General features: G+C 41.7%; 1 protein-coding gene across 14 annotated transcripts in view; it reads right to left on the minus strand.

Annotated features, from left to right (window-relative positions):
* ACSL3 (acyl-CoA synthetase long chain family member 3) overlaps positions 1-22,587 on the minus strand; it is a 110,820-nt gene that overhangs the window by 52,610 nt on the left and 35,623 nt on the right. For 10 of the 14 annotated variants that reach the window (XR_006283556.1, XR_006283555.1, XM_043521768.1 and 7 more), the window contains one exon: positions 11,100-11,525. Coding sequence is in view for 12 of the 14 variants with exons in the window: in XM_043521762.1 (XP_043377697.1) it covers positions 11,100-11,525 (426 nt within the window). In the remaining 2 variants the exon portion in view is untranslated. Of the gene's footprint in view, positions 1-11,099; positions 11,526-22,071; positions 22,177-22,587 lie in introns of those variants that run through there. The other 4 variants (XM_037909765.2, XM_043521764.1, XM_043521765.1 and 1 more) reach the window with 2 other exon arrangements.

Genomic DNA, 22,587 nt, shown 5'->3' on the forward strand with positions numbered 1-22,587 from the left:
TAATATACATGTTCATACTTTTAGTTAAACAGAAAAAATGTCATATACAAATACTAAATATTTGGAAATGTTTTAAAACATTAAAGAATAATCATTTAGTGGTTCTTGGACAAATCTCTTTCACATATTTGTCCATGCAGTGTTGTTGTAGCCAGTCTGCTCCCAGGATACCAGAGAGACAAGGTGGGTGAGGTAATATCTTTTATTGGACCAACTGTTGGTGTGATAGACAAGCTTTCAAGTTACACAGAGCTATTATTCAGGTCTGGAAAAGGTACCAACAGAATAAAAGTTATTACCTCACCCACCGTGCCTCTCTACATATTTGTCCAGACATTTAATATATTAGGAGTGGGATTTTTTAAAAGTGCTCAGCCTTGGACCAACTCTACTCTCACTAAAGTCAACTGGGCTAAGCCGAATCTGAGCACTTTTGAAAATATCACCCTACAAACATTAGAATATTGTTTTTTCCCCAACATTATTGTTTTGTTTTAAAAAATAAAAATGAATAATAAAAAAAAAGCCAAGTACGCAAAACCAACTCTTGCTTCCCCACATTCATTGCTATAAATCCAAATGCAGTTTTTTTATATATAGATATACATTCTCAGATAGAAGCAGCACCACGCATATATCCAAAACATAGGAATTGCCTATCCAGGAACTGGATCAGACCTATAGTCCGTCTCATTCTCATCCAATGTCTTGTTTCTGACAGTGGTCAGTACCAGATGCTTCCGAGGAAAGGTGCAAGAAACCCCACAATAGGCATAAGCAGGCTAATCTGCCCTCCACATAAGGTCTTTTCCTAATACACCTCTACCCTGATAGAACACGAATTCAGATATAACGTGGTAAAGCAGCGCTCTGGGGGGCGGGGCTGCGCACTCTGGAGGATCAGCGCGTCAGCATGTCTGACTCCAACAATGCTGCTCCTGAGTGGTGTGTTAAGGGTGCCGGGCCGGGGGGTTGGATAAGGGGCAGAGGGTCTCGGGGGGAGATCAGGGACAAGGAGCGAGGGGACTGGATGTTTCGGAGGTTCTGGGGGCGGGACGATCAGGGGACGGGGGCGTTGGATAGAGCGTGGGAGTCCTGGGGGGCCTGTCGGGGGGGGCGGGGGGTGTGGATGCGTTGGGGGTTCTGAGGGGTCAGTCAGGGGGCAAGCAGTGACTATTAATAACGGAAATGCTTGAGGCCAAAGCAAGTTCAATATAACGCGGTTTCACCTATAACGCTGTAAGATTTTTTGGCTCCCAAGGACCGCATTATATCGGGGTAGAGGTGTAGTTAGAGATCAGTTTAAACCCTGAAGAATGAGGTTTAATCTCTCTTCCAAAATTTATGTTAGCATTAACTATTACAACTCCAGATATTTTTGTTATTCATATAAATCTCCAATCTTTCTTTGAATCATGCTAAGGTCTTGGCCTCAATAACATCATGTGGCAGTGAGTTCTACAGTCCCACATGGTGTGAAAATTGTGTTTCCTTTTACTAGTAGTTTTTAATTTCCCATTTTTTAATTTCAATGCATGTCCCCCTGTTCGTGTTATGAGATGGGGAGAACAGAAGCTCCTGAGCTACCTTTTCTACATTATTCATTATTCTACATACTTCTACCATGTCACCTCTCATTAGTCTTCCAATTCTAATCTTTTTACTCTTTTCATATAAGAGTTTTTCCATTGCCCTAATCAGTCTCGTCACCTTTTTATGAACAGCCAAACATTCTATTCTAATTCTGGAATATCCTTTTTGAAATGAAGTGACCAATACCACATGCAATATTTTAGATAAGGCAAACACCACTGCTTATAATGGAATTAAAATATTTTCTATATTATTCTCCATCTCATTCTTTATGCATCCTAACATCTAGTTTACTTTCATGAACACAGCTGCACAATATCATTATAGATAATGATTTCCTAACTCAAAAAAGTTTTGCAGCCAACACGGGGAAATTCTTTTTTAGACCTTGTCTTAACTGATAAAGAGGAACTGATCACAGAACTAAAAATTAATGGTAGCTTAGATACACCTAATCACGACTTGATCACATTTACAATGTGCAAGCGGAATAACGTTCAGACCAGTAATACATATACTTGTTGCTTTAATAGTGCTAATATCACCAAGCTGAAAACAAATTTGAGCAAAATCAGCTGAGAGGAAGCATTAAATCAGAAAAATGTGAATGATAATTGGGAACCATTTAAGAACGCCTCAATAGATGCCTCAAAAGCCACAATCGAGAAAGAACAAAGTCCAGGTTAAAAAACAACCTGGTTTAGAGGCAAGTGAAAATAGTTATAAATAATATATAACAAATGATTGTAACGAATATAAATCGGAAATGAGGAACTACAGAAAATAGTTAAGGGAAGCAAAAGGGACATAAGGAGAAATCTAGGACCAGCAGAATTAAGAAAAAATAAGGAGTTTTTAAAATACATTAGGAACAAAAAGAATCCTGACAATGGTATTGGTCTATTACCAGATGGAAAAGACAGGATTATCAATAATAATGCATAAAAGGCAGAAGTATTCAATAATTATTTCTGTTCTGTGTTTGGGGAAAAAAACAGATGGGACAGTCTCACTATATGGTGATAACACTTTTTCCATTTGACTGTTATCTCAGGAGGATGTTAAATAGCAACTACTTAGGTGAAGATTTTTAAATCGGTACATCCAGATAACTTGCATCCAAGAGTTTTACAAGAGCTGGCTGAGGATTTCGCAGGATCGTTAATGATGATTTTCAATTAGTCTTGGTGCACTGGATAAGTTCCAGAAGACTGGATAAAAGCTAATGTGCCAATTCTAAAAAAAGGGAAAACAGGATGACCCACGTAATTATAGGCCTGTCTGCCTCTACATCAATCCTGGGAAAGATAATGGTATGGCGAATATGAGACTCGATTATTAAAGAATTAAAGGAGGATAGTGTAATTGCAAATCAATCTGGGTTTATGGAAAATAGATCCTGTCAAACTATCTTTTTTTTTAAAATGAGATTACAAATCTGGTTAATAAATGTAATAGCGTTGATATAATATACTAAGACTTCTGTAAGGCATTTTACTTGATACCACACAACATTTTAAATAGTTAGAATTAAAAAACTAGAATGATATAAAATTAACAAACATTAAATGGATTAAAAACTGGCTAACTGATAGGTCTCAAAAGGCAACTGTAAATGGAAATTGTCACTGAGTGGGTGTGTATCCAGTAGGGTCCAGTAGGTGTGTATCAGTTCTTGGTCCTATGCTATTTAACATTTTTAACAATTATCTGGGAGAAAACATAAAATCCACCACCGATAACGTTTGCAGAAGACATAAAAATTGGGGTAGTAGTAAATAATGAAGAGGACACATTACTGGTTCAGAGCAATCTGGATCGCTTGGTAAACTGGGAGCAACTAAACAATATGAGTTTTAATATGGCTAAATGTTAATGCATACAACTAGGAACAAAGAATGCAGGCCATACTTTCAGGATGGGAGACTCTATCCTGGGCGGCAGTGACTCTAAAAAAGATTTTGGGGTTGTGATGGATAATCAGTTGAAAATGAGCCCCCAGAGTGACGACGTGGCCAAAAGAACTAATGCGATCCTGGGATGCACCAAACAGGGGAATCTCAAGTAGGAGAAGAGACGTTATTTGATCTCTGTATTTGGCACTGGTACAACTGCTGCCGGAATACTGTGTCCAGTTCTGGTGCCCACAATTCAAGAAGGATGTTGATAAATTGGAGGGGTTCACAGAAAAGCCACAAAAATGAATACAAGTATTAGAAAACATCCCTTATAGGTCAGACTCAAATACCTCAATCTATTTCGCTTAACAAAGAGAAGTTTAAGGGGTTACTTGATTAAAGTATATAAGTATCTACATGGGGAACAAATACTTAATAATGGGCTCTTTAATCTAGCAGAGAAAGGTATAATAAGATCCAATAGCTGGTAGCTGAAGCTAGATAAATTCAGACTGGAAATAAGAAGTAAATTTATAACTGTGAGAACAATTAACCACTGGAACAATTTACCAAGGGTCAAAGTGGATTCTCCATCACTGGTGATCTCTAAATCAAGACTGGATGTTTTTCTAAAAGGTATCAGAGTAGCAGCTGTGTTAGTCTGTATTTGCAAAAAGAAAAGGAGTACTTGTGGCACCTTAGAGACTAGCCAATTTATTTGAGCATAAGCTTTCCGATGAAGTGAGCTGTAGCTCACGAAAGCTTATGCTCAAATAAATTGGCCAGTCTCTAAGGTGCCATAAGTACTCCTTTTCTTTTTTTCTAAAAGGTAGGCTCTAGGAATTATTTTGGGGAAGCTCGATGGCTTGTTTCATACAGGTGGTCAGAATAAATGATCACAATGGTCCCTTCTGGCCTTGGAATCTATGAATGGTAACATGTCTATTCGACACTGGTGAGGCCTCATCTGGAGTACTGTGTCCAGTTTTGGGCCCCACACTACAAGAAGGATGTGGATAAATTGGAGAGAGTCCAGCGAAGGGCAACAAAAATGATTAGGGGTCTAGAGCACATGACTTATGAGGAGAGGCTGAGGGAGCTGGGATTGTTTAGTCTGCAGAAGAGAAGAATGAGGGGGGATTTGATAGCTGCTTTCAACTACCTGAAAGGGGGTTCCAAAGAGGATGGCTCTAGACTGTTCTCAATGGTAGCAGATGACAGAACGAGGAGTAATGGTCTCAAGTTGCAATGGGGGAGGTTTAGATTGGATATTAGGAAAAACTTTTTCACTAAGAGGGTGGTGAAACACTGGAATGCGTTACCTAGGGAGGTGGTAGAATCTCCTTCCTTAGAGGTTTTTAAGGTCAGGCTTGACACAGCCCTGGCTGGGATGATTTAACTGGGACTTGGTCCTGCTTCGAGCAGGGGGTTGGACTAGATGACCTTCTGGGGTCCCTTCCAACCCTGATATTCTATGATTCTATGTAGTTTGCTTTCATGACTGCAGCTGCACAATGAGCTACGGTCTTAGTTGAACCTTCCAAAATAACACCCAGATTCCTTTCCTGAGTTGATACCGTTAAATTAGCACCTTGTAAGATGTATGAGTTTAATTTTTCCCCCCTTCAATGTGTACCTTACTTTGCATGTTGAACTTTATTTGCCATTGTGTTGCCCAGTCATCTAGCCTGGTTAGAGTCCTCTGCAGTTCCTCAAAGCCCTCTCTGAACCTGTCTAATCTAAATAACTTTGTGTCATCTTCAAATACTGCTATCCCACTACTCATCCCCCTTTCCAAATCATTAACATATTAAACTTTGGACCTAGTACAGAACATTGAAACACTCCACTAACCTATTGCCATGATGAAAACTGACCATTTACCTATACTCTTGGCTTTCTATCTCCTAGCCAATTTTTGATCCATGACAATACTTTGCATTTTACTCATGACAACTTAGCTTCTTTAGTAACCTCTTGTGCAGGACTTTGACAAAGCCCTTTTGGAAATCTAAATAAATTATGTTAACCAGGTCTCCTTAATCTACTACATAATTGACATGTTCAGAGATACTAGAAAATATATAAATACAAAACAGCTGTTTTCAGTTGTTCATTAGTAACACTAAGCTCTTGTATAGCCCTTTTCATCTGCAGATCTCAAAGCAATTTTAAAGATGGGGAAATTGAGACACAAAGGCGAATTAAGAGATTTTCCCAAACTTGAAAATCACCTAACCACTATAAAAAGGGCCACATCATATTTATACTAATATTAAAACACAAAATGTATATACATAAAACCCATACGTTTATTTCCTCTTAACTTTAAACACACAAGGGCCAGATCCTCAGATGGTGTAAACAGTCATAGTGTCATTATGTACTTGGCTCACAGTTTTGAGAAGGACTGAATTCTACTCATAAACCACATGGACAGACAATGGTACAATAAAGTTCCTAAAACACTCTGCCAAAACACTTGAATGTAGCTTTTGAAAGCTAGAGCAAAAATGCAACTTCATGGCAATTCTCAAAAAGAGACTTTAAGCCTTTTAATAAAAATGGTCCTGATCTTGCAAATGGCTCTGCACAAGTAGAGTCCCTTCATCTGTACAGAGTTCCACTAAGGCCAACAGGTCTGCCTGTAAAAAGTCAGTTGCAGGACTGGCACCTAGATGTACAGAGGCTGAAAGATGCAAGCAAGAACCCTGTTATGAACAATAAGTTAATTTGTATTTCTCTGATTTTAAAAAGTTGGACACTGCTTTCAAATTGTTTACAAAAAAAAATTCCTTCGGTCTTCGCAAGCATTTATTGCCAGTGTTAAAACAATTTCATCTGAAGCCAGTTCCTTCTTCAAAAAGCACACACACGCTCGCGCGCACACACACACAATTTACCAACATATGAAAAAACTCTTGAACTACTTGTTAAAATAAAAACCTATGGATTTATACCTGTGAAACCCCACTCTAAAAGCTAGTGTGGTGACACCTGTAACTGATGGCAAAATCTGGGCTGCAATGGCTTTATTGATTATGCATGAAAAGGAAAGAACTTACTTTGACTTTCAGAATCCAAGTTGTTTGCAGGACTAGAAACTGGAAAAACACTGTTCTCTTGTAAACTAAGCAAATTCCATATGGAAGCCAGTGACCCACAAACAAGGAGCACCTCTAGGATTTTTCTACATTCTCCTTCTAGAGTATGAGATCATTTCAACCTAAGTAACCCCTAGAGAGTGCCTAGCGCACAAATTGCAGGTCTTCCAGCCAGGAACACTGACAGGTAGTATTTCCCATAACTGTATATGCTTACCTATTTGTTCTTTTGCGTGAAGTAAAATTTTCAAAAAAAGTGCTCAGAATTTGCCAAGCTCTATTCTCACTGAAGTCAAGGGGATTTTTACCATTAACTTTAATGGCAACAGAGCCTGACCAACACTGGGTGGGTTTGAAGATTCCTACCGTTACATTTTTATTCCAAATCTTGCAATAAATTCTCTTCTGCATGTTTTCCTTTACTTTGGAGAGACTAAAACAGTAGGCAAATAATAGAAGATTTAGTCTATTACTATTGCTTTTGAAGCATGTTACTCAATATTAGATCAACCAGATGGACTGGCCTCACAAACTTAGAACATGATCCTGCATCTATGTCTAGTCCCGGAAGGTCCCCGAGATAATGGGCCTTAAAATCACAACATTTTTACCTCTACAAAAGTTATGTTAATCTTATTAATATTTTTGACTTTCTGAAGACAGACTCATGGTAACTAAGGGAGCCTGTGTCTGGAGGTGGATGGAAACAAATTTATCCCAATATAAATTTTTAAAATTCTATAATACATTTGAAAAACAGTATTTCTGTGGCATAAATAGATTACACGGTGGTGTATTGAGGTATAAAAGTTTGTCAGCACTTGTTTTAGATGATCTGCATAGTTCCCTTTACCACTGATAAGCAGGTGAGGCTATTTGATATTGATAAAACCTTTATATTTTTACATGCCATCACATATTCTCCCATGTCTTTCCCTCACTAATGGAACATTTAAGATCTACGGAAAATAAATTTCTGGGGTGAAATCCTTGTTCCATTAAAATCAACATGAGTTTTGTGATTAAGTTCAATGAGGCCAGAATTTTATGCCTGGTTTATAATCTCATGAATATTGGTCCAATTTACAGAACTAACCTTCCCATTTTGTTCTACTTCAAATTTGTCAATTTATTTTTTCAAACACAAAAGCATACAAGATGAAGAAAACCAATCCTAAATGTCCTCTTCACAACCTAAATTCACTGAATCTTTCCAATTAAATTAGGCTTCCAGCTAAATTTTCACCTATTTTCAAGATTAGCGCATCCTGGCCTTTTGAAAAAAATCCTTGGGGTGGGGAAGGGAAAAAGTTTGCCAGTTCTCTTGTTGATGTTTAAAAGGTATTTTCATCAAGAAAGAAAAACACCTGTCCCACGACACAAGGGAACTAGAAAACTGAATACAGATTTAGTACTGTCAAATGAAAAAAAAAAAAAAAAAAAAAAAAGGGAAAAACTATATTTTTCTAACTGCATTCACTTATAGTAGTCTTGGGTATTATTCTCAACTGCAGAATATACAAATCTTTCAAACAAATTGATTTTCTGTTTAGTATCCTTTTATCTCAGTATTAGTTTAATAATCAGTAATTTCATGTGCTATCAGTGACATCAATCCACTTCACAATAAACAGCAAATTAATGTCGGGCCTGATTTTCAGAGATGTTGAGCACTTGCAGTTCCCAGTGACTTCAAATGGAACCATGGCTACTCGGTTCTTCTGAAAATCAGAAGCATAACTTTTTACTTTTTAAAGAGGATCTAACTCAACTTACTGACATTCGCACAAGTGAAATGCCTCTTCAAGGAGAGAGCATGGTCCAGCGGACAGGGCTCTTGACTGGCTTTCAGGAGACCTGGATTCTATGCCTAGCTCTGCCAATGACTTATTGAGTGATCCAAAGCAAGTCATTTCTCACCAGTTTGTACTCAGCTTCCCAAATGGCAATAATAATTACTACCCTTTGTAAGTAATTTAAGATTTATGAGTACACCATATAAATAAAAGTTACAAATTATGTAAATGTTCAAAAGCTTGCTCTGAACAGTGACAAGCTGCCTTTACAAAGAGAACTAGACGATAAACAATGATTTTAAATAGGAAAACTAGCAAAAAGACCAATGAGAGTTAGTTATTCAACTAAAGTATTAGTTAATATGCTCTAGTGCAGGGGTTCTCAAACTAGGGGTCAGGACCCCTCAGGTGGTCACGAGGCTATTACACAGGGGGGAGGTTCGCAAGCTGTCAGCCTCCACCCCAAACCCCGCATTGCCTCCAGCATTTATAATGGTGTTAAATATATTTTAAAGTGTTTTTCATTTATGGGGGGTGAGAAACACTCAGAGGTTTGATATGTGAAAGGGGTCACCAGTACAAAAGTGTGAGAACCACTGTTCTAGGGGATGGGCTTTATGACTTTAGATCAATTAGTTGAAAAATAAGACTTCTATAAAGACATTACATATAGATTTGTTGTAATATGTCTGGCAGATGCATGTTAGTCTTCAAACAATTTTTAGAATCTGTTCTTTACAGCAGAGTTGCAGGGAATTACAGTAGAAGCTACTGGAAGTATTACTATTGACTTCAGAGACCAAAATTAGACCACAGTCCCATTTCAAAAAATGTACGAGCCAATTCCTGCTATCCTTCCTGATGAAACTCATTGTCAAAACTCTCACTGATTTCAACAGAAGTCTTACTAGAAAAATGTGCAAAGTACCTTGTAAAACTTTTACAGTCTGATTTGTTTGCTCAACATTTTATATCGCATTTTAAAGAAAAGACAGCATTTCTTAACATAAAATGAAAATGCTAAGAAATTCTAAAAACAATCTTATGCAGCAGTGCCACCCCATGGAACAAAACGGCACAGCATCAAGTGTGGCAATCAAAAAGAACTGTTATCTCAAGTTTAGTTAAAATTTCCTGATTGAAGATTTAGAGAGCAAGAAAAATAAGTAGGTCAATTTCTACACATTTTTCAGCTTTCCACTACTTCCAAGACACTTACTTGCATAACAGAATAGTCTAAAGCTTTCTAATGCTTAACATTTATGGCATTAATTATGCTTAGAAAACAACCCACAAAGACTACTTGTGGCCAAAATGTTAATCTGTACTCAGAGGCAGGCCCAGTTTGCATGAAACATTAACTTGCTCTTGTGCTTACTTTACAGCCCAACGAAGTTGGGAACGGTGCATCAAAATAGATTATACTCCTTATGAAAGCAAATGTTTCTGTACAGTATTTCCCTTTTACCAGGACATTATCTCCAGAGCTCTGGAAAAGGTTCCCCATAAATTAGAGCCCCTCTGTAAGACAATTTAAAACAGAACAGATGCTAACTCTTGTTTACTATAGGGTATTTTAACCATGTTCTTATAAATAAAAAAAAACCACATGTGCGTGGTTAAAAAATCCTTGTTAACATTCAAAGTAAAGCAGGTTCCCCACAAAAAGATTATCGTCACCAAAATTAATCTTTTTATTGGGAAGATGGCAACCCTTTCTGGAAGTCCTAGAGCGCACAATACTGCCCTCTACTGGTTCCTGATCAGCACACGCTTGACTGAGTATACATCTGCCATGAACTGCATTGGAGCATGCAGATTTCCATGTACATATATGCAAGTCCTCATAATACCATCTCAAAATCATGGTATTAGAGAGTTAAATAATGTGAAAAAATGGAGAAAATATTACTTGACTTATCCCCTAATGCAGTGGCATGTTTCTTAGGAGCTTACAAAAAGCAAGAGTCAATCATCAAGGGAGGCCTGAAGTTACAAAACTACAGAAAAGGCTACTGTACTGAAATAATCCCCATATAGTATTTGAGTTGTTCAAAATGTACTATTGGAATTATTTACATTTTTTTTTTTAAATCTGTAGTTCACCTTTAAGGTGACTACACCAAAAACCAAATCAAACAAGACTTTGCAATTATGATCTGTGATGCCAAATTGGAAGTCCTTGTGCAAACAAAACTCCCATTAAAGTCCTGCATGTCTGGTGCATAACTGGACCCTTCATTTACAATTCAGTTTATTAGAAAGGCACATACTAGTTTGTTTTTTCATATTATATGTTGTCTACAAAAGTTTAGAGAAACAGGAGTAAGGTTTTTAACTGACTAAAAATGTCACAATAGAAAACTTAAACCTATTTCCTCCTCCACCTCTAGATTTTTAACAAGCAGTACATTCCCCAAAAAATCAGAGAACAATCTTGCACAATAATTTCACCATCACTTTTTCCTGTTTCACTGAAACCATAAATGAGGATATCTAAAGAATGCAAAAAAAGAGATTTTAGATTTGTCTTAAACAGGGATTAATGAAAGAGGGAATTATAACCTTTGCCATGGCTACTTAATTTCAGAAAGAAACCTAGTTTTTCAGTCTGTATCACTCTAGTTAGAACTGTTGCAATGGAGAGTAGTCTTTACTGGTTTAAAAAAAAAAAAAAAAAGTTAAAGGCAGACAACAAAATAACTTACCTTTTTAAAAACTCTTCCAGAGGGCTGGATTTCATCTTCCTCTTTCAAGACTTCACGTGTTCCTAAGAGTTTTTTGTCCTTAAATTTAGTTTTAGCATACTTGAAAGCTTTGTCGAGTGTGTCACATCCAGGATATAAAACGGAAGCTAAGCAATGCAAACTGTTAACAGACCTGTATGAACTACCAGGTTTGTTTGTCACAGGTTTAGCTTTAATTTGTTTTGATTTTGCTAAGGTCTGTCTTGAGCCAGATAGTATGTACCATGGAACGTATGTTATAAAGGTGTACACCAATATTATGAAGTTTATTAACTGCAGAAGAACAGGATTGATAGTATGCGTTAGCTTCATTTTGTCTGCTTGTGAAGGTTGTAGATCACACGGGAGTTTGACAAATTTGTTGATTACATGTAGATCAGCGAAGACCTGAAAGAGAAAGAAAAAGTCCGTTTGCAGTCCTTTTAAAAAATATGTATTTCCCATTTTCTGATTAAGAGTTATCAAAGTAGTAGGTCAATTTATGCATTTAAAAGTTTAGGGTAAAATCCTAGTCCCTTTGTACAAAGATCAAGCATCTCACAAGGGACCAGGAGTGGGGATAACAATTCTTCTCTTCCAATCTATGACTTGCAGTATTTATTTTGATTTATCTGGCAATTATGCAGAAATCTAGGCACACTAAAAATCTTATTTTTCAATACAGTATCTGGATTTAAACAAATTTTCAGTTCCAATTTTCAAATAGATACATCCACAAAAACTGAGGACACGCTACCCAATCACATCAGAATATCATAAGATTCTGTGCTTAGACATTAACCTGTAATCTTCAACTCCTTTGAACTATCAACCTACTTAAGAGCCTATGAGAAAAGTAGTAACACCCATTGCTCCTCACATAGTCATCAGTAAATCCATCAAATTAGTATGTTGGCCAAGTCCCTATAAAACCCTACATAGTACCTTGAATTGGGCCATTGCAGAGCTCTATTCCAGACTATACAGGAAACTATGCAATTCCGCTGTATGGCACAGTGCATGCAGTGGAACTATATTGCTTCCTCTACATGAGGGCATTACATGGCCTAAAGGATTTCACTTTTGGTACTTGTATGCAAAGAGAGTGCATTTTTACTATAAATATAACCATCCCATAATAACACAATGGTGCCTATTTCCACTTGGAATTCACAGCTCTGAACCTTCTCCTGGAGTTAGGTGCCTAAGCCTTTTCTTGCAAAAAACTGAAGAGGTGTTGGCCTCCTTATGACCTTTAGCCCAGAAGGTGGGGCACTCACTAAGGATATGCGTTCAAATCTCCTTTCTGCCTGATGTGGGGCAGGGACTTTTACCTGGGTATCCTACATTGCAGGTGAGTGCCCTAAATACAGCGTTATGGGGTGTCTCTCTCTTTGTCTCCTGTTTGAAGCTATTCCACTTTGTCTGAATAATAAAATAGCCATTGGACCAGATAGTAAGAATGATCCAAGGGGTAGGGTGTTGACCTATGGTGTTGGGTACCAAGCTGAAGCCCCTGCTCCACAACAGGGAGAAGGGGGGCGGGGGGGGGAATTTGAGCCCTGGTCTTCCACGTCCTGGGTGAATGCTTTAACAACTGGGCTAAACGTAATAAAGACAACCATTTTTTGAAAGGCCTGATCCAGTCGGTGGCTTCCAAAAACTCCTACCGAGTCAGGCCCTGCTGTAGAGATAGCCAGGGCAATGCCTACTTTGAAGATCATGCTGGAGTTCTGGCATGAGCTAGGTGTTCAAGTGTCACACACTCTTGGTATTTGTATGCATACCCTCTGGCAGAGATTTAGGCACCATGGGGATTTTATTGATTGAAATTTAGGCACCATTGACTTCAACAAGGGCAGTATTTAACTCTTTGTCCATGGTGATATGATTAGAATCTTAATTCCTCTGTCATGCTTCCATGTCACTAAGTGTCATTACGGAATGGTTATGTTTATAGTAAAAATGCACTCTTTGCTACAAGTATGGCCTCTTTACATACAAGTACCAAAAGTGAAATCCTACTGAGGGAAAAACTTCTGGCCCTAAGATTTCTGAAGCACTGTTTTGGAGGGCTGATTTATCATGTACAAACAAAAAAATAAGCGTGCATATATACAGATTTATTTATTTATTTTACATAGATAAGATAATTCTCTCTAAATAGCCTTCTCTAAATAATGTTTATAACTCAAACTCAAAAGGTGGTGAGGGTGCCACAGAAGAGGTAGTCCAAGTTAGGACAGGTCAGCTTTCTTTGCTAGTTGCTCATTATGCTCATTTATGTTTTGAAAACCTAATGAAAAATGTTATTTTTCTAGCACAAGTTATCCATTATCTTATGGCATTAACAAGGTTAAATTATGCAGGAGTATATTCCTTCACGATCAAAGTGGAGGAACTTGTATGTTGATGCCTCCAAGAAAAGACAGTTACTTTTTCCGTAACTGGTGTTCTTCAAGATGTGTTGCTGATGTCCATTCTATATTAGGTGTGTGTGCTCGCCACATGCAACCGTGCCAGAAGTTTTTCCCTCAGCAGTATCTGTAGGGGACCAGCTATGGCGCCCCCTTGAAGTGGCATCTGTATGGCGCAGTATAAGGGGTTCCGCCGGATCCCCCCACCCTCAGTTCCTTCTTGTCAGAAACTCCGACAGTGGGGAAGGAGGGCGGGTCATGGAATGGACATGAGCAACACATCTCGAAGAACACCAGTTACGGAAAAAGTAACTCTTTTCTTCTTCTTCGAGTGCTTGCTCATGTCCATTCCATATTAGGTGATTCCAAAGCACTACCCCTAGAGGTGGGTAGGAGTTCACAGACGTGTAGATTACGACACAGCTCTGCTGAACCCAGTGTCATCCCTGGCCTGCTGAGTGATGACATAATGAGCAGTAAACGGGCGGACAGAGGACCACGTTGCAGCTCTACAGACGTCCTGGATAGGGATGTGCACCAGGAAGGCTGCCAAAGACGCCTGAGCTCTTGTCCAGTGGGCTCTGACAACTGGCAGCTGCGGAACCCTCACAAGGTCGTAACAGGTCCTTATGCATGAGGTGATCCAATTGGAAATCCTCTGCAAGGACACCGGATGACCCTTCATCCTATCCGCTATAGTGATGAAGAGTTGAGTCCATTTATGGAAAGGCTTGGGACATTCTAAGTAAAAATGGTGGTCTTCCAGGGTGTGAAGACACCTCTCTTCAGTGGTCTTGTGTGGTTTGGGACAGAACACCGTGAGGAAGATGTCCTGGTACATGTGGAAGGTGGAGACCACCTTTGGCAGGAAGGGGCCGCAACTGAACCTTATCTTTGTCGAAAACCGTGTATGACAGTTCTGAGATCAAGGCTTTGATTTCAGAGACCCGTCTCGCCAATGTCACTGCCACCAGGAACGCAACCTTCCATGACAGACGGGAAAGGGAGCAGGACCCCAGTGGTTCAAAGTGTGGGTCACTGAGCCTAGAGAGAGGACCAAGTTAAGATCTCACTGCATGAAGGGAGCCTGCACCTGCGGGAAGAGTCTCTTCATCCCTCTCAAGAATCTGACTGTCATGTCATGGGAGAACACCGTCTGTCCTTGGATCGGTGGGTGAAAAGCGGAGATGGCCACAAGACGCACTCTAACGGAAGAGTGTGCCAGGCCCTAGTTCCTCAAATGGAGCAGGCCGTCCAGAACAGCCTGTATGAAAGAACACGAGGGTGAAATGCCCCATTCGGACGCCCAGCCTTATCCACTTGGCCAGGTAAGTCAGTCTAGTTGAGGGCTCCCTACTTTCCAGGAGGACCTGTTGGACTCCTTCCGAACAGGTCCACTCCTCTGGGTTCAGCCACACAGCATCCATACCGAGAGGTGGAGGGACCCGAGGTTGGGGTGCAAGAGCTGACCGTGGACCTGCAACGGCAGGTCTGGTCGGTTGGACAGGGGCCAGGGAGTGGCCGCTGACAGGCTCATGAGCATGCCGAACCAATGCTGGTAATGCCACACTGACGTAATCATGATAACCTGCTCCTGGTCTCTCTTGATTTTTTCCAGGGTCCTGCTGATGAGTGGAATCAGAGGGAACACATACATCAGGCTCCCCAACCACCACAGGAGGAAGGCATCGGCGAGGGAGTCCTTGCTCAGACCCTGTTGAGTACAAAACTGGTGGCATTTCCTGTTCTGTCTGGTAGTGAACAGGTCCACTTGGGGAGTTCCCCACCTTTGGAAGATCATGCAGGCTACCTCTGTATGGAGTGACCACTCGTGGTGAGAGGAAAAGTCCCTGCTGAGCTAGTCTGCCAGTGTATTCCTGATGCCGGGGAAGTGACAAGCTTCTAGGTGGATTTCGTGGCTGAATCAGAAGTTCCACAGACGGAGCACCTCCTGAGAGAGAGCTGGCAAGTGCACTCCCCGTACCTGTTGATGATCAAGCTGTCTTGTCTGTCAGGACTCATACCACTTAGCTCAACAGGTGGGGCAAGAAGACTCCGCACGCCAGCTGGACTGCTCGGAGCTATTTGACGTTTATGTGTAACCGTGCCTCCTCCAGGGACCCCCCAGCCAAGGTCTGAGGCGTCCGACAGCAACTCGATGGAGTGAGGAGGGCTGTTGAATGGAACCCCTTCCAGAACTGTCCTGCAGTTGGTCCACCATTTCAGCGAGATAAGTATAGCCTGGGGAATGGTAAAGATCTTCTCCAGGGGGTCTCGGGACTGGGAATAGACCGTTGCCTGCCATTGTTGCAGGAGCCTGGCATGGCAGACCACATAAGTGCACACTGCCATGTGGCCCAGCAGGCACAGGCAGGTCCTGGCTGTATGCAAAGGGAACGCAGAGACTTCCACAATGAGGTTTGCCATTGTGTGGAACCTTTCCAGTGGTGGGAACGCTCTGGTGCTGATGGAGTCGAGAACCGCTCCGATGAACTCTATCCTCTGCACTAGCACTAACGTCAGCTTTTTGTTGTTCACCAGTAGGCCCAGAGAGCGGCATGTGGCTTTAAGCACAGCGACATCCCTTTGGACTTCAGACCTTGAACCACCCTTGACGAGCCAGTCATCGAGGTATGGGTAGATCTGGATACTCCAGCACCTGAGGTAAGCTGCCACCACCGACATGCACTTGGTAAATACCCTTGGTGCTGTTGCCAAGCCAAACAGGAGGACCATAAACTGGTAGTGGTGGGAACCCACTGTCCTCAAAAGATCACTATGTGGAAGTATGTGTCCTTCAAGTTGAGGGTGGCATACCAGTCTTCCAGATCCAGGGAGGGGATACTAGAAGCCAGAGAGACCATGCGGAACTTTAGCTTCTGTAGGCACTTGTTGAGGTCTCACAGGTCCAGGATGAGCTGCAGACCGTCCTCGGCCTTTGGGATTAAAAAGTACCGGGAATAGAACCCTTTGTTCCTGTACTCGAGAGGAACTTCTTCCACCACACCCAGCTGTAGTAACCCCTTTACCTCCTGCACGAGGAGACTCTCATGAGAGGGGTCACTGAAGAGTGACGGGGAAGGTGGGGAGAAGAGGGGTAGAAAGGAACTGGAGAATATAACCCTATTCCACTGTGTTGAGGACCCAGCGGTCCAAAGTTATAGTGGTCCACGCCAGGAGGAAAGGGGAAAGGCAGTCAGAGAACACTGGGAAAGATGGATCCAGGGAATAGTCTGGTAGGTCACCCTTGGGAACACCCTCAAAACAACCGCTTGGCAATCTGCTCATTACGGGTTGAGCCCGACTGGGCTGAGGATGGAGGCGGGTGGCTCGGGTGGAGCTTGTAACCCTTGTCTTGTTTATGGGGCTCGCCCTGCCGAGGCTGACTCCCCGGCCCTGAGGCTGCTGTGGTTTGAACCTCTTACACGCTGGGGCTGGGACGTAGAGACCCAAGGTTTTCAGGGTGATGCAAGAATCCTTGAGGCCATGCAACTTGCTGTCTTGTTTGCTCCGCAAATTGGGCCCCACCGTCGAAGTCCTGACTTCTGGGCCTTGGTGGACAACCCAGAGAGGACCAGCCAAGAGACTCACTGTGTGGAGACAGAGGAAGCCATGGTGCGGGCAGCAGCATCCAACGCCACCTGGAGGTCCGCCCTGGCCGCAGTCATGCCCTCATCGAGGACTGCTCGGAACTCCTTCTTGGAAGCCTTGGGGAGCAACCCTTTGAACTTGGCCATGGCTTGCCACTTATTAAAGTCATAACAGCCAAGGAAGGCTTGGTGGTTGGCCACTCTCAGCTGAAGGCTGGAAGACGAATAAACCTTACGTCCAAAGAGATCCAGCCTCCTCGAGTCTTTATTTTTGGGGGTGGCCCTGGGTTGTCCTTGTCTCTCCTTGTGGTTAACCGCCTCAACCACAAGGGAATTACGGGCTGGGTGGGAGTACAAGTACTTGTGCCTTTTGGTCGGCACGAAGTACTTGTGTTCGGTCCTTTTAAAGATAGGGACCTGAGAAGAGGGGGTCTGTCACAAGGTATTAATGATTTTGGAAACCCCTTTATGAAAGGGTAGAGCCACCCTGGCAGGAGCTGAGGACATCGAACAGAGTCTGAGGGCTCTTCAAATTCCTCTGCCTGAAGCCCCAGGTTAGAAACAACTCTCTTCAAAAATTCCTGGTGCGCTTGGGCGTCATCCTGAGGAACTGGGTGACGGGGCTCCCGTCATAGCCTCGTCCAGCAACGACAAGGACGATGCCAGTGCCACGGGAACCTCCACGTCCATTGGTAGTCCAGCAGCTTGCTCCCCTGGGTCTCCTGGGTCCCCCTCTCCAAGCACAGGAGAGGGACGGGATACCGAGGCTGCTGGCCTCTCCGAGGCTCCCAACACCAATAGGGCAGCCTCGCAAGGTTGGGTGAACCCCCGTGGGTTCCATGGATACCAGGGTGCCGGCCACTGCGCTTGGGGCCGTGGGACAGGTTTCGGTGCCGATAATGTAGATGGCATTGCCGGTACCGGAGCTTATCCGCAGGCAGGGGACCTTGCTCCGAGCCGGAGCTACCAGTGGAGCGATTGGTACTGGACAACCAGGATCGGGCTGAACGGTGGCTCTTGTCCAACCGGGACCAGTCACTGCGTCCTAAAGTCGACCTGTCCGAGCGAGACTGTCTTTGTTGGGCTCCCGGGGAGCAACGGTGTTTGGAGGATCTGCGTCGGATACCCGACGAGCCATGCCTCACACTACTCGACCAGTATGTCTAACAGGACCAGGAGCTACTACAGGCCAGTTGCCAGGAGGATCGTCCTGAGTAGGGCAGCCTCTTTCTTGGAGCCAGGCAATGATGGCCCAGCGATCGGCGGTCCCTGATGTCTGATCAGTGCCTCAGAGCGTCTGCGCCAATCTACCGGCGAGGTACACCTTGAGTCCCTCGATCGGTGCCCCCAGTGGGGGGGACCAAAGAGGGCTCCACTAAGCCTGCCTCTTCAGTCCTGAGATGTGACGGCTTCGGGCGAGCGAATGAAGGCGGGATATCCCTCTCGATGGGGATCGGTATTGCTGAGGCAGAAACACACGCATATGTCCCAACGCAGGTTTTCCCCGAGACGGATACCACGGGAGCCGGTGTGGGCAGCACCGGGAGCGTCAGGATCTCTTGAGCTGCTATAAGAGCTTTGGGCATCGATGAGACCTGAAGCTGGCTAGGGCCTGCACCGCTATCCGGGCTCGCAGGCAAAGCATGGGATGGGCTGCACTGCTCGACTTGAGCTGGGGCCTGACTTCTGGAATGGTGGTTGAATTATGAAGGGACATATGAATCTTTAGCACATCTGGCATGTAAATATCTTACAACGCTAGCTACAACTGTGCTATACGAACACCTGTTCTCACTTTCAGGTGACATTGTAAACAAGCCGGCAGTATTATCTCCTGCAAATGTAAACAAACTTGTTTGTCTGAGCAATTGGCTGAACAAGAAGTAGGACTTAGTGGACTTGTAGGCTCTGAAGTTTGATATCGTTTTGGTTTTAAGTGCAGTTATGTAACAACAACAAAAATCTACATTTTTAAGTTGCACTTTCACAAAGAGATTGCACTATGGTATTTTTAGGAGGTGAACTGAAAAAGACTATTTTGTTTTTTTACAGTGAAAATACTTGTAATAAAAAATATAAAATGAGCATTGTACACTTTGTATTCTGTGTTGTAATTTAAATCAATATATTTGAAAATGTAGAAAACATCCAAAAATATTTAAATAGATATTCTATTATTGTTTAACAGTGCAATTAATCACCATTAATTTTTTAATCGCGCAATTAATTTTTTTTAATTGGTTGACAGCTCTACTTAATCTCTTTACTTCAGTTTCTCCTTCAGTAAAATGAGGACACCACTACTTACAATTGCCTACGCCAAAAGGGTGTTGTGAAGATTAACTGTTTGTAAAAGTAATTTTGCATTTACAAAATTCTATAGCACTGATATAATTCAAACGGGAAAAAAAAAGAATAGCTTTTGCAAAGCAGATGGTTGCTGCAGAGGCCAATAGAGCTTCAAGTGTTTTATCTTTACAATTTTCTGGGGGATGACAGAATGCTTAACAAGCGTGACAACTACAGCATCCACTTTTGGTAATTTGGCAGTCAGCATTTAACTTTAGTACAGTATAGATTTTTTGTGCTTGTTTAATGAGATATTACCACTCCAATTTGAAAACGTCTTCCAAGAGGGAATGAAAGAAAATCCATAGTTCCTTTCTGAAGGAAGGAGGGAAGTAATATTTTAGTAGTCATACTAAAATGATCGCAAAAAGAAAAGGAGTACTTGTGGCACCTTAGAGACTGACTAATTTATTGAGCATAAGCTTTCATGAGCTACAGCTCACTTCATCGGATGATCTAAATGATCTAATTTGCAAGATGGAAATTCTTACAGAAGATAAACTGTGACAAAAGGAACTTTTGTTGGCAACATAGAGATTCTGTCTCTTTCCTTGCATGGGTGAAAGGTGGGTAAGAAAAAAAAAAAACAAGATACTTTCACTCCTTGTTTGTTTTTCCTTCAGTAGTTTGTCTCCCACACTGACAGGAAAAGGGATCTTAGGCAGGGAATTAAATAGGAGCACTGGTTCTGCATGATTAAACATGGCAACATTTTCAGCACAATGGGATTAACATCATCCCCAACAGATAAACATTTGCCTTAGCCATACAGACCATGGGCCCTTTGTCTCCTGAGCAAAAATGTCAATGAAGCTACCAGAGGAAATAGGGGAAAGCCCCATATCAACTACTCCTGCAACATCCACCTTGTGACTGAAGAAAGCATGTATCACCATAAGAACATAAGAATGGCCCTACTGGGTCAGACCACAGGTCCATCCAGCCCAGTTTCCTGTCTTCCAACAGCGGCCAGTGCCAGGTGCCCCAGAAGGAATGAACAGAACAGGTAACCATCAAGTGATCCATCCCCTGTCGCTCATTCCCAGCTTCTGGCAAACAGAGGCTATGGACACCATTCCTGCCCATCCTGGCTAATAGCCATAGATGGACAGTGATTCTTGAGCAGATGGTCATATTTATAGGTAAAGCAAACAGATGTTTATTTTTTTCCCACTGGAAAAATATCTGAACTGTTATCTCCAACCCAGGGACCACTCATGTGGGTATGTTATTGAGCCAGCTCCCCTTTTTGCCAGGTTAATGGCAATTAAGAAGGCCTTAAAGAACACAATCCAATCTCAGAACTGATGGACTGTCAGCTAGAGGAGATATGGGCCTATTCCTTCCTGATAATTTATTCAGGATATGATGGCCTAACTGTTCACTTGAATCAAAACCGGTTTGTGGGATACCAAGACTCTGAAAGACGCTCAGTGCACAGAGCACTGTCCCCATCTTCAAACAAGCATTTAAGGACATTTTTCAGGAGACTCCAAACTCTTGTAGGTTCTTTATTCCTGATAATGATGTGGGAGGAAGAAAGAATCCAGCTTCACCGTGAAGAGGCCAAGTTGAGTTTCTAGGGCTAGCAATTACAAATAAAAACCAAACATTTTTATGTGTAGACTCAGCAATTCTTATATGAATAGAATTCTTATCTCAATGCAGCCAACCACAGAGGAATACACTGTTGTTTTTACAGAAAAAAAAAAAATCACTTCCCCTCCCCTCAAGTAGATTTTTTTAAAATCCTCAACAAAAATCACTTATATTGACATCTTAAAAAATGAATAAAAGATCATTTTCAATTAAGATACAAATGTTTGTAGATTATCTTGTTCTATATAACAGACTAATTTTTGAATATGAACTTATGCTTTAACATTAGATATTCCAGAAATTCAAAGCAGGAAAATGTAACTAAATAGTCAGCAGTTGCTGAATATGAAGGCCAAATGCAATTCAGACTGTCCATTTTGTATAGGACTGGTTCCAAACATCTGGCTTTGGAGTAACAAGAAGCCATATCGGTCCTGGAGTAGAAGAACTGTTTCTGGAATCAGATCCTGATTATTAAGTACGAGATGCAAGATAGCTCAGCAACATAAATCAAAATCTTTGAGGAAAAGATGCTACTAATCAATGAAAGAACACTGCAGAAAACTTAAAGAGAGAAGTCTGTTTACATGCACATGCATACACAATCGCTATACAGTTGTACATGATACTTTTTGATGGAGCAGTACTGAAGTGTGAGAGAGGGAGAAAACAAGAAATCCTCCGTGTTCTCTCCTTCAGTCCTCCAAGTCAATGCAAGTCAGGCATATTTATTTTGGATCTTGGGGAAATGGACTGGCAGTTTCCAGCACTGATCCTTCCTTCTTAGACTATAATCTGTGATTTGACCTGGTGATGTACTTACCATGCTAATACTATTCTACCCTTTACTTTCAAAAGTAAACTTTTGTGAAGTGGGAAAGAAATAAATCCTTACAAAAATGTGTTTACTAACTGATCTGCTTATCTTGTGACAACTACACTAGAATAAATGCACACAGAGTGTCAAAAAAAAAAAAAAAAAAAAAAAAAAAAAGAAACCTCATGCAACTTTTCATCATGGCAGGTAAAGACGTGAAAGCCACTGCCAGATGCTTCAGTCCCAGCTTATCCCACAGGAGCTGTCACAGGCAAGTGTGGTGAAATCTACAGAAGAAAAATCCCAATTAAATAAGGCAATTATAAAAGCATAATATACTGTAACTGTTGTACTTTCACCCAAATCACTTTTGTAGTTTAAGATTTGTAATTTTCCAAGCAATGATATTCATGTTACATAACAATAGCAATTGAGTAATCAGATCTTTTTCAAAATTTAGCAACATTTACTAGTAGAAGCTGTATCTGGGTAAAAACAAAAGGATTAAAAATATCGTATTATTGGCTTGTTTGACTGTAGCGGGGTAGACACCTGCTCCTACCCTGAGGGGTTTAGAACAGCCCAGGAGAGGGCTGTGGCTGGGGCAAGCAGCCCAGGCTGAGTAGGGAAGTAGGCTCAGCTGGCCTTATAAGTAGGCAGTGAGCCAGGAGCTGAGTCACTCTCTCTCTTGTCTTTGG

The sequence above is a fragment of the Chelonia mydas genome, chromosome 9 (genome assembly GCF_015237465.2).
Source record: "Chelonia mydas isolate rCheMyd1 chromosome 9, rCheMyd1.pri.v2, whole genome shotgun sequence".
NCBI classification, from domain to species: Eukaryota; Metazoa; Chordata; order Testudines; family Cheloniidae; genus Chelonia; species Chelonia mydas.